Source organism: Dendronephthya gigantea, unplaced genomic scaffold (assembly GCF_004324835.1).
Source record: "Dendronephthya gigantea isolate DGI-Jeju-01 unplaced genomic scaffold, DenGig_1.0 000000F, whole genome shotgun sequence".
Lineage (NCBI taxonomy): Eukaryota > Metazoa > Cnidaria > Anthozoa > Malacalcyonacea > Nephtheidae > Dendronephthya > Dendronephthya gigantea.
The window spans coordinates 4938365-4951124 of NW_021163010.1; the positions used below are offsets into that span (position 1 = coordinate 4938365).

General features: G+C 37.1%; 1 protein-coding gene across 1 annotated transcript; it reads right to left on the reverse strand.

The window, feature by feature from the left end:
* Positions 1 to 4431: 4431 nt before the first annotated feature.
* LOC114520362 (MAM and LDL-receptor class A domain-containing protein 2-like) lies at positions 4432 to 12470 on the reverse strand. The gene is made up of 16 exons (XM_028540613.1): positions 12188 to 12470; positions 11725 to 11928; positions 11439 to 11537; positions 10894 to 11007; positions 10337 to 10455; positions 9687 to 9969; positions 8989 to 9117; positions 8475 to 8673; positions 8292 to 8340; positions 8058 to 8226; positions 7798 to 7929; positions 7122 to 7369; positions 6599 to 6931; positions 6063 to 6264; positions 5510 to 5704; positions 4432 to 4611 (listed from the first exon to the last, which is right to left on the reverse strand). The coding sequence occupies exons 1-16, from the start codon at positions 12243 to 12245 to the stop codon at positions 4463 to 4465; spliced, it is 2682 nt and encodes an 893-aa protein (XP_028396414.1). The 5' UTR covers positions 12246 to 12470; the 3' UTR covers positions 4432 to 4462.
* Positions 12471 to 12760: the final 290 nt, after the last annotated feature.

The window sequence follows — 12760 nt, forward strand, 5'->3', positions numbered from 1 at the left end:
GTTGTTAAAAAAATTGTCCCCAGCCCCTATTTACTTAGAATTTGTAAAAGGACTTGGAAAATTGATCATTTTATTGCATCTCATTAGATGTAATTAGTCCAATATTAATTTTTAAAAACAACTTTTTGTAAAAGAAATGTTTAATGTTCGCGGCTATGATATGTTTGAACACCCTGCATGTGGTAATAGTTTTGGCCGGTAAATAGTGCATCTACAACAACGACGAATTTGCACAGCTAAAAACACCGCGGTATTTGTTTCAACCGCCCAAGTTAATTGCCATCCAAAGAGATGCAATTGTAATGGATGGAATTATGGAAATGTTTCGTGTAAATTTGCATACAATAGCAACATTACAATCAAAATTCCGCGAAACTGCGTAAACTGAGCGCGAGGTCCGAGATTCCAAGAAATTCGTATAAAAAGACGGAGGTCAGGTATTTCTTAGTAAAAACAAAGCAAGCGAGGTTAATGTACAAAATTTATTATATGACATAAGGCGGACTCCGTACGACATGACTAAAATTAATGCGAATTAACACAGATATAAAAGCAACTTGCCTTGATTTTGAAATCAATAAATCAACTTCCTACAAAAAGCAGATGATGAAAATAAAGAGCTCATCATGCATAACAGGCGATTCAATTAAACTGCAACCTATTCTATAGCCACTGAGTAAAATGCTCACATTAATAAACTTAATGATCTAATGGATAAATTATTTAACAATTGCAACAACGTATACAGTATGCCCGACAATTAAGGGTTACTAATATAACACGAAACTTTATTGGATTATGTAATTCCGCAGTTTAACCTTTTAATATATCAGTAGGAAAATTAGCATTCCAAAAATTGTCAAAACAAGACAATTTAATTTTCAACATGACATGACTAAATAATGCGTTCAGCTCATTCTCATGCTATACCCAAATATTGCATGACAAACTTGGAAAAAATAAATTTTCCCTGGAAGTTGCTGATTTTCATGCACCAGTGAGACGACGAAAAATCAAAAGCGAACTTTAACCATGGTCAAATAATGGTTACCATGGGGACTATTTAAAGAAAAAAGCAATCAGCTTTAAGTCGGCAACATTTCATAATCATGAAGCGTATAAAAGCTGCAGAAATCATGTATAAATCGTGTAATTAAGGAAGCAAAAACCAACTACTATAAATCAAAATTAGAAAATAGTAACAATTAATACCAGGGATTGCTGGAAAGTCATCAACGAACTTCTGAACAAGAAAACCAAATGTAGTGCGCAGATAAATGAAGTAAAAGAATGATAGAAAAAAATAGTTATTATATTTATAATAAGTGAATTTAAAACATTTTTTCTACGATAGCGCAAGAAAAATATAGCAAGTGAATTTAACACATGTTTTTCTACGATATAGGACCAAGATTAGCAAATGATATTCCATCATGATCAACTGATATTGATCCTCTTAGCTATATAACACCTGCATCTATAGCTAAAACCTTTGAATTCAAAAATCTAACTTATTTGGTTAATGCATGGAAGCAAAAAACGTCTAAAGCATCGGAGATGTTTTGATAAAATTTCGAATAAACTTTTAAAAGAAGCAGGAAACACAATTATTAAACCACTTAGCACATGCAGAAATTTTGGCACTGAACAAAAACTACACTCGTTCAAATTACACACCAATTACTTGTGAACATGGACAATAGGGTTTCATTAGCGGTGTATTATTCTTAAATCTTAAAAAGGTTTTTGACACGGTCGATCATAATTTAAGATACTTTATTAGAGCGTCATATGGAATCGAGGAATTTCTTCGCTATTGAATCAGTCCAATATGAATTTTCAAAAACAACTCTTTGTAAAAAATGTTTAATGTTCGCAGCTATAATATGAACACCCTGTAGCAATAGTTTTGCCGCCGGTAAACAGTGCATCTACAACAACGACGAATTTGCACAGCTAAAAACACCGGTATTTGTTTCAACTATCAAGTTGTTTGCCATCCTAAGAAATGCAATTGTAATGGAAATGTTTCGTGGAAATTCTCATTGAATTGCCCCATCACAATCAAAATTACGCGAAACTTCTTATTAACCGAGCGCGAGGTCCTTTCCGAGAAATTGGTATCAGAGGTTCGCTATTTCTTAGTAAAAGCGGAGCAGGCGAGGCTGTGGCATAAGGCTGCACTTGTATTAGAAACAATAAACAAATGCAAGATTTAGGATTTACCTTTTCTACCCAAGTTTAACATGTAGAAACATGTTTCTGATTAGTATAAGCCAACTTACTATAAATTAAGCAACGGTGCTGTTCATGATTTTGTCAAACACAATGAAAGTGAATGCGTGAAAGTGAAATATATATATTCGATATATATTATTAATTGTTAGCATCAAATGTGGTATAACAACTGCCTAAATAGACAAAACACTTCTCGACGTTTCGAGAGTGGCGAGTACTCTCCTAACGAAGGCCCTCAGTTCGAAACTTCGAGAAGTGTTCTGTCTATTTAGGCAGTTGTTATATACCACATTTGATGCTAACAATTAATATTATTATGCATTACTAACGCAACCTCAATTGTGACTAATCACAATCTCAATTGTGGCTAAAAACCTACAGATAATTCTCAATGTCTTGCCACCTACACGACATTGAAAATTATCAGTAGGTGACGTAATTTTTTGCCGCTAGTTTGTTGTCAATAATGGCACAGGCTTCCTCTCTAAAAAGGAAATACATAATAAAACAATTATTGAATTCGGTTTTCGCATGATGTTGTAAGAAGTTAAGTTAAGTTGTTTGAAGACGCTGTCACGCTGCTCCTTGGTTATCAATTATTTTTCAAATAATATCAATTATTTTTCAAATAATTTTCGGTATTTTGAGGCTGCCTTGTTGTTTCAGGTGCTGACGTCAAAAGCAATGAAGTAACACTTTTTCGGACCGAATTTCAGTGCAGAAAGTGTTATTGCATGCTGCCGGTTCCCAAGCACTCGCTTCTTTCGACATCATGCTCAACCTCATTCAATAATTGTATTGCTGTCTAGCTCTCATGCTATTGGGATAAACGATGGAAACTGGCATCATATATTTGTGTAAAAAAATTACTTGGCGATTACTTGATAATTAGTGAATTCAAAGATTTGTTTTTCCTTGACCATCTACAACCTTTATTTCTGTAATTTACGTACTATATAGCATGCATGCAGCAGGACTTAATCTGATTAACCTGCAGCATATACTGTATGTAGATAAATGGTTCTAAAATTCAGTGATCGGTGTGATTTGGTATTATTATTTTGATTAATCATGTGTGTATGTTGAGTACTGAGAGGTTGCATGCATCAAGGGTACACCTTAAGGCTCGTTTACACTTGCGATTTTTGCTGCGATTTAATGTGCGATTTTCTCCTTTCGATAGATGTGAACGAGGAATTAGTTACGAATGTTTTGAACATAAGAGCTCTTATTTGAACTTCAGTAACTAATTCACTCGTTCACATCTGTCAAAAGAGGAAAATCGCACATGAAATCGCAACAAAAATCGCAAGTGTAAACGGGCCTTTAGAGGAATCGGTTCTACATCAGCTAGGAGAGCTAGGATAAGTTAGAGACAAACAAGACGCAGTTATACGCTTTCCGTCTGCCAGCTATGGATGGAAAGGTAAAATTTCGGTGGAAACGTTGTACCTGTTCAGCTAAAATTGCGCATTATGAAAGGCTCTCTTTAACACAAGGAACAGGAGCCAGGGCACTATCACAATTGTGATAGAAAACAAGGGACAATTGTTATTTTGTCCTGAGGTTGATAATATTGATATCACTGAGGCACCTATATGTGATAACCTGTAATAGTATACAGCTTAAACTCAAATTGTCCAGTCAGAGAAAAGTATTTGTATCACATGATTAGTTATTACCTCATTGCAGTAGCTTTCAAATCTCTTTGTTTTATTTTAAATGTGTCACACCCAGGATTTGTTGAACAGAATTATATTTCTGTTTCAAAAACACCAAAGCTCCTCCCAAGGGCGGATCCAGACTGCGTGCAGTCAAAGCTCATAAACGCGAAAAATTGGATGCGAAATCGGCAATACATTTTCCATGCAGGGAGGGACTGCGAAGCAGGGTGGCTTGTTAGGCAATCATTTTTGCTTAACATTTCTCCACAAACGAGAGATACAATTATGATACAATTATACCCACACCACAAATGATCGAAGGAATGAAAAATCAAGACAGGGAAGTTTGCAAGGCCTTAAAACCAGGAATGGAACACCAAACAGCAGAAAACATTCGAAAATTTGGAGAGCATCAACAATTTCAGTTTTCTTCATTGCAAAAGTAAAACAGTTTACACATCGAAACAGTTTGCTTTGTATACGTCTTTAATTTCTAATATTTAACAATCATTGTAATTATCAGCAAGTATTGCGCACATGGTACTTGACGAGTATTAAACTTAAAGTCCAGTGACTTGCTTTACCCAGGGATAAAGGTTTGCAACATGAGCGTAAACTCCATAGTATCCTGCCGACGCACACCCTCGGCCCCAGCTTGTCACGCCGGTAAGATGCCATGAACCATCGCTATGTTGGCAAACAAGTGGGCCTAGAGAAAAGAAACAAACACGATTAAACAAGATTTATTTTACAATTAATATATCAATTAATCCCTATTCTTTTAATCAAGACAACTATGAAGCAAGTCATATATATGTATCTGGAATTGGGTTCCTATGCATGTATATGCTTTCTGTAATGTTTCGTTATTTAGTAATATAATGTGACGCACAACAAAGTCACAAAAATGGAACCACAATGACGTGTTCTAACGTTTAGGAGTGATATGTGATCATTACGCTGAAGGCAAGGTGACTACGATAGTCATGTATACTGAAAACAAGTATAGAATAGTCTTCTAAGAATATTTTAGTCGGCTTATTATTATACAACAATGCCTGAACAAATACATGTATATAATATATACATGCTAATGTAAATTTCATGTGTAAAACTTCCCATGAATTTAATTTTGGCATCAAATCTGATGTAAAAACGTTAACTTTATTTTTGGCAGTCGCTGTCCCACATTTGATGCAGTTGTTTGAAGACGCTGCCACGCTGCTCCCTGGTTTTATTGGATTCTTTTTCAGAACATTTCTGTTATGAATAAAATTTTCTTCCTATGCAAGCAGACAAGTAGACGCAACCGACAACGGCAAGATTGTGGCGCTGAAAATACTTTCAATTTTAACAAGCCATTATTTCAAAATACTAATTAAAGGTTCATAAAAGGTTTAATTATATATAGAGAGTTTTGTTGCTCTTTATATCGAGGTTAAACATGAATAAAACTCTTGGAGAGTGCTCACTGACACTGGATGACTTTTTCATTTTGTGAATCGTCTGTTCACTAGTCTGGCCAGTAGATTATAACTTATGCAGTTTTAGTCATTGGTCAACAAATCAATACTATTTTGATTGTTCTTTTATAACTAAGAACTTACCCCCGCTGTCACCTTGGCAAGTGTCGATACCACCTCGTGAATATCCAGCACACAACATTCTATCAGTGATACTACTACCATATGATTTTTTGCATTCCTGTACGGTTACAATAGGAACTTGGGCTTCCTGTAAAACCTTTGGTGTCGATCCTCCACTTGATAGTCTGCCCCATCCCGAGATGTAACAACGCTGGCCTATAATCACATATCTCTAATTAATCAGCAGTAGTCAGATCATGTAATGCGTGTTCAGTGGAAGTGCTATTTCTCTTTGTGAGAACATGTATTATAATTCTCTTTGTGAGAAACATGTTTGTTCTAAAACATTCCTTCCTGTTCGTCCTAAAGCATGTACCGTTGTTAACTGAACACCGTGAATGGGGAAACAATATAACAGATTTTGCAAAAAGTCAAAGTAATTTGTTCCATATGGCGTGTTCAAATTTGTTAAGTCACTAACTTTACAATTCGGTTAGTACGGACATAAGTCTGGCCTAGACCGGTAGCTTTAGTAAAAGGACTTTAACGAGGCCTTATACACGATATACTTTACCTGTGAAGTCAACGCCGCTATTTATGCAGACAGGCTTAATCCTTTGTGTATATTTGACAGGTGTGGACAGTTTAATTACGGCAATATCATAATCAGTTCTTCTTGAGTTGTACCGAGGGTGAACTGTGATGCCATTTCTTGCAATACTAATATCTTGTTCGTGACCTTCAGTTTGGCGCATGTCATGTTCGCCCAATCTGATCTGAAATATAAATGAGAATTACTCACTGACTCACTCACAACAGGAAATTGGTCATGTTTTTGACAAATTAACGTGTCATATTTCTGATCAATTGAAAATATACCAGTCCTCTTTAAGTCGGGTAAAACGGTTGCGGTGTTGTTGTCTTAGAGCCCTTTCAGGAGAATCTTAACAGACCTAATTGTAATGTTTCTTTCTTGTATTGTGCAATCAGAATTAGTTATACCCCGAACGCGTCCATTCACTCTTCTCAGTTTTGCCATGTCGGGATCGATGGAGCGTCAGGGTGGAGGATATTTATAACTCTAGATAGATGGTTTAAGATGATTGTTACCTTCACGCGACTCCAGTCCGTAGCTTTAACACAATGCGCTGCTGTGATGACATATTCATTTGAAACAAGTGAACCACCACAGAACGGGAAGCTTCCACGCAAAAGTGCGACCTGCCACGGCCATTCACCTGGTTGGGCTTGTTGTCCACCGACTATTTTTGGGAAGTCACTCAGACCGCGGCCTTTCGCTCCACATGATCCTGATGGGGGTCTAGGTGTTACAGGTGGAGGTGGTGTGCCAGGCGATCCAGAGCACTTACCAGATGTGATTGAGATCTCATCCAGTGCAATATCACCTTGGTAATTACTTCCTCTCACCCCACTGAATATAACCTTAAAAAGTGTGATAATTTTGATGGATACGAAGTTAAATCAAAGTGCTGTTGACACAAGTTTGAAATACACTAATTCAAATATGTTTTCAATTTTGTATTGCTATCGTTTCTCGGTGCTTTTCCGAGAGTCCTAGTATTATTTTCAAAAAGGGAGAAAAGCTAGCCCAAAACGAAGTAGTATATCTTACCTTGTAGTTGTTTGCACTGGGCAATTCTACTTCGGCTTTTTTCCATTGGTTTCCTTGATCACCCGACATTTTGGATACCTCTGTCATACGTCCATTCATACTTTGATAGACTATCAGGGATCCAATTGATGCCCCATACATGTGGTAGGAAAATTTCAAACATTGAGCCCCACTAACACTAGGACTGGCAAGATATGCTTTATCACCTTGACGTCTGGGACTTGATGTTTCAATGAAGACATAATTTCCTGAAATTAACTATGGATTGAATCGCCATTTATGCATATAATGTGTCATAAAAGGCCTGCTTCATGCATACGTCGAATATAGTCGCGTCGAATGCAACGCCACCTAAAGACAACGAATAATATATATATTCGTGGGTTTCATGTGACGTCATAATCCCAGTAGCGGGGTCAACTCGAAAACGAGACACAGTAATCAAGTGAGTTAATTGTTCACTTCATGTGTTGGCTTTGTGCTTGGTAGCATATATGTGCAATTTCGTATAATTTGCTCACTCCTGTGCAACATAAGCGTCCAGACAATTTGAGGTTGACCCGCACTCAAATCACTATGAAAACGCTTAGTGAAACCCACCAATTCTCTTTATCGCATTCCATGCGACCGAAATTCGACGTATAAAGCACGCCCAATTTAAAAAGTAGTTTATTACCACGTCCAGAAACATCTCGTGAAGGTCCTGTGCCTCCACTTGGTGTACTTCCTTTCTTGATTGTCCAGTCAAATTGATCATTTGGAAGGTTAGCGAAGGAGCAAAGGGTACTTTGGTCAAAGTTACATCTCACTATAGGGAAACAAATACTTTATTCTTCAAAAAGTAATATTGAATCCTACGGAAAATTCCCACTCCTAGATTGCCGTAGAAATTCTTCGACCGCCTTTAGGCTTGTAGCTCCACACGCTCTACATTACCTGTTTGTGACGGGGGATTTGTTGGTCTTGTCGGTGGGTTTGTTGGTCGTGTTGGTCTTTGTGTCGGTGGCGGCGGAGTTTGGAATGAGCAGCTACCTGGAGTGAAACTGATAGCATCAATTGCAATGTCACCTTGGTAACTATTACCACGGGCGCCTTCAAACTTGACCTGAAATAGTAACAGAAAGTGTTCATTTTCACGACGCAAGATCGGCAATCACAACCGCGAACAACCGTCAATGCCATGAAAATTATTCTAGATATTTCAGAAAACATGCTGGAACTGAAAAAGGAGAAACGACAACAAAACAAAAAATATTGGGTTTTGGAACAAAAACCTTTTTAAAAGGAACCAAAATACTGTGAACAAACCGTTTTTACCTTATAGCTTCCACTTTGAATTATTGGTTGTTCTACTCTACCCATTGATTTCCTTTATTTCCCATTTTTGAAAATATTCTTTGATTGTTGGCATAGATGTTGAGGGTTCCAATACCACCACCGTACATATGGTAGGAAAATTTCATGCATTGTTTTCCGTACAAAGTAGGTGTCAAAATTGCAGCTTTGTCGCCAAACTGTCTTGGACTAGACGTCTCTATGTACAGGTAGTTACCTAAAAAAATTATAAAACGTAATCAATGATGAAGATTAGTAACGGCCAGCTATGATGTGGATGATTTGGTGTGTCCGTATGATTGGATTTACTCTTATGGTGTTCAGTAGTGTTATTTAAAAGAATATTTACATCTGATTGGCAGATGACGTCATGTTGAGAGCATATAAGGATCAAAGTGTGAACATCAGATTACCTCTGATGAAGACACTAGACCGGAGTGTCGAAACGTCGGGTCGTGAATGTAATCTTTGTGCGGTGATTACTTTCATTAATCAAAATCTGAGTAGCGATACCAATCTATAAATTTTGTACCTCTGCCGGTGACATCAGCACTTGGCCCCGTTCCACCACTGGGTGTGGAGCCTCTATAGACAGTCCATTGAAACTGTCCGTTGCCATTTTCGTAACTGCAGATATTTCCACTGTCAAAGTTACAATTTGCTAAATTAATTCAAATTAAAACTGATTATTATTCCTGACTATTAATATTAGCGATTCCATCACTAGACGGTTAGTTTTGACTCTTGAATGCGAACGTGCAGCCAATTCAGCTACGTGCTTCCAACGATAAGCTAGGTCCATTTACACTTGCCATTTTTGCTGTGATTTTATGTGCGATCTTCTTCTTTTAGGCGATGTAAACGTGTGCATAAGTAACGGAACGTGCAAATAAGAGGTCTTGTTCATCAGGGGCCAGTTGTTCAAAGCTAAGTTCGCGCTAATCCTGAGCTAAATCAAGTGTTTTAGTTTATGTGTTACTGAACCACTGGTCGTTTCAAAACTTGAATGTTTTTCAAAACGTTTAAAAAATATGACTTCTGTCGGGCCATGAATATTTATGAAAAAAGATATTCAACTTTGTAAACAAGCGATTAAAAAAAAATTAATGCGAGGATTTGTTTTAACCCAAGGCCAAGGTTAAGCTAACCGGCTTTAGAGCAACCTGTCTCAGAGGTTCATGACCTGTTCACTCGTTATCAAACGAAGCTGTTTAAAATAAGCTGTTATACCTGATGATGGTTGCGGTGGACTAGGTGTTTGCGGTGGTCTAGGTGTTTGCGGGGAGGGTGGAGGTGGTTGCACATCACCAACATATCGCTTTATCCAGTCGACAAACTCAGAGACACGGGCAAACACGGTGAATTCATTATGTCCAGCACTACATGTTCTGCTTCCCCAGGAAACTGCACCATGTAAGACCCAACGGTTCGATCCATCGCGACACACGAATGGTCCTCCAGAATCACCCATGCAGCCACTGACTGTACTTGATCCACCAAAACCTGCGCAAACCTTTGGAAGGTTGACAAGTGCATGCATCCTTAGTTAAAATTTTCAAATACTATGACCAAGGTTTAGGGAATAAAAAGTACAAAAATGTGAAGAAATATATACACGAAGCTAGCAGATTGGCTGATGATCGATAAACTTATTATATATGATTAATTATTTCTTTCAGGAGAAAGGAAATATTTTGGAGTATATAACAAAGCATCGTATGTACAGAACGAAAGTATATCTCGTGCACTTCACATGCAGCTGAAGTATGCGAGGCTTTATGGTAATGTGGTCGAATGGATGGAGGCAGATAACGTAGATAAGCTTCCTTTATGATTAATTTCCTTTTATTTGACGAGATTATTAACCATTGGATATTTACCATTTGTTGTGAAACAGAAGATCCCATGTGTTGACGACATTTTGCCGCGGAAATGACTGGAAGTTTAGCTTGTTGTAGAACGGTTGCTCCTGGTCGGTTTGCTCCTGTACGACCCCAACCTAGCGTACGAAAACAAAAGTGATATACAAAAAAAAGGAGAAACTAATTTATATCTAAATCATAAATATATAACTAAACCTTTTTATCGCGGGACGTATTTATATCTTTTATTGAATACTAAGTATCAAGGCAGGCAATATGAGTAAATAAAATGAAAACAATACACCGGAGAGGCTGCTTACGGAAGAGGTATTCTCGATAAATTTCCTCATGCACTTATATATATACTGTATGTGAAAAATTCCTGCATTTATTTTTTTACATGGCCGATATATACGATTGTATACTTAACTTTCAATGAACCAACCCTTCAAACGTGCTCATGCAGAAATAGTAATTACTTTATAACGGTTCCTATATACATAAGCATACATTGCAAACATTGTAAACACTTCTATATGCATGCTTGCTCTGTGCGATAGAAAGTTATTCTTTACCGGTAATGTAACAATTTTGTCCAGAATTTTCATCAACACTGACACCCTGTTGTGGGAGACAGACAGGTCGCAATTGCGGTTTAAAGGATATTTTTCGGGACAGCTTGACTAATGCTAAAGTAAAGCAAAAACATTTTCGGTTATACATTTCAATCATCATGAGATATTGCGTGTTATTAGCATAAATAACAGACATAGTATTTTTATATTCTAATGTAATCAGATGAATATTTGAGAGTTCAGTAAAGAAACTTCAAGCAGACTTTGTGCGAGTTTGCAAAACACACGCATGTAACACATTTAAAATGGTTTAAAACATTTAAAACGTTTGCCTCGGATTCATTTATTGAACCAATTTTTATTGGGGAAAACAACTAAAAACTTTGTTAAAACAATCAATTTTTGGTTGATCGAAAAAAAGATGAATCTGTGCATGCATGACAGCTAATTTTGAGCATGAACTGGTATGATGACGAGAGAGAAACCTTGCCAGGAAAACGTGAAGTAGTATGGGCCACCCAGTCTAGGGGGGGAGCAGCCCTTACCTATGTCATTGTTTAGCCTGGAATATCCAGGATGTACAATAACCCTTTCAACACGACTGTCCACTTCATGACCTTCGTTTGAGTTGAAACTATGTTCACCTGCAAAAAGGAATGAATTATAATCAGCTACAATTATTATTTGAGGTTAAAATTTTACTTTATTTTAAGTTCTGCAAATAAGATAGATTTCGTTCCAATTCCATGCAATAATAAAGTCAATTGTCAGGTGAACTCCTCGTCATTATATATATTAGGCACATGCCTTATGACCTTATCTTATGCTTACCTAATCTTATGCTTAGACCCGACGCCGATTTTCCCTGTACACAATGAGCCGCCGTGACTACCCATTGATCGCTAATCAAAGACCCACCACAGAAGTGAAATGTGCTACCAGTACGTCGAAATGAGACTTGCCATGGCCAGCTGTGAGGGCGAGCGGTCTGGCCACTTACCACCCTACTATCAGAAAAACTAGACTGCCCACAATCTGTTGGATAATAGAAAAATTTCACAAATTAACCCAGACTCAAATTATAGCAATGGTTGCATTACTTGTATATGTACTGAAACTTCAGCAGCCTTTTTTTAAAAAATACAGTAATTATAGAAAGTGAGTGCATTATAAATTGTGCATGCTTTATAAACATGAGATATACATTCATTAAATTTATCATGTTTCTGCTAAAATTGGTTGCCTAACAATTAAAATCTAAATTGATGCTTAATGTTATTCATATAAAACATACCTTGAGCCAAAGCTTGAGTTAAAAAGAGCAGACACACCAGGAATTTTAGTTGTGCCATGATGTGAATCGAAATATAGGAATATCAACACTCATGATGCTGATATATATACACTAAGTGTTCAATCACACATTTGCTGAGCTGACCAGCTGAATTTGCAGTGTGGCGGGAAAAGTTTTAGTTTTAGAGACAGAATTTAATAACGCGAGTTGGTTTGTTTACTCTTTTGTTTTGTTGAAACAGCAAGCACCAACATACACAGCGAAATTCGAATAGCAAATCTATTAATCATTTTTCGCTTTCAAATCCATCAAAGGAAAAAAATCGCGCCGAAAATCGCAGACGAGCAGAGTGTAAATTAACGAGCCAACGAGGAAAATGTAAATTTTGGCGCATAAAGTTCCCAAGCTACTTTCACATGCATTTTAAAATGGCATCAGTAGCCAAACATGCGGTGTTGGTATATTTGTACAAATTACACCGTGAACAATGTATCCTGGACACTTGTTTCAACATCGTTGATATGGTTGCCTTGTGCAATACACAGTACGCCCATGCATCATTTGTTAAGGCCG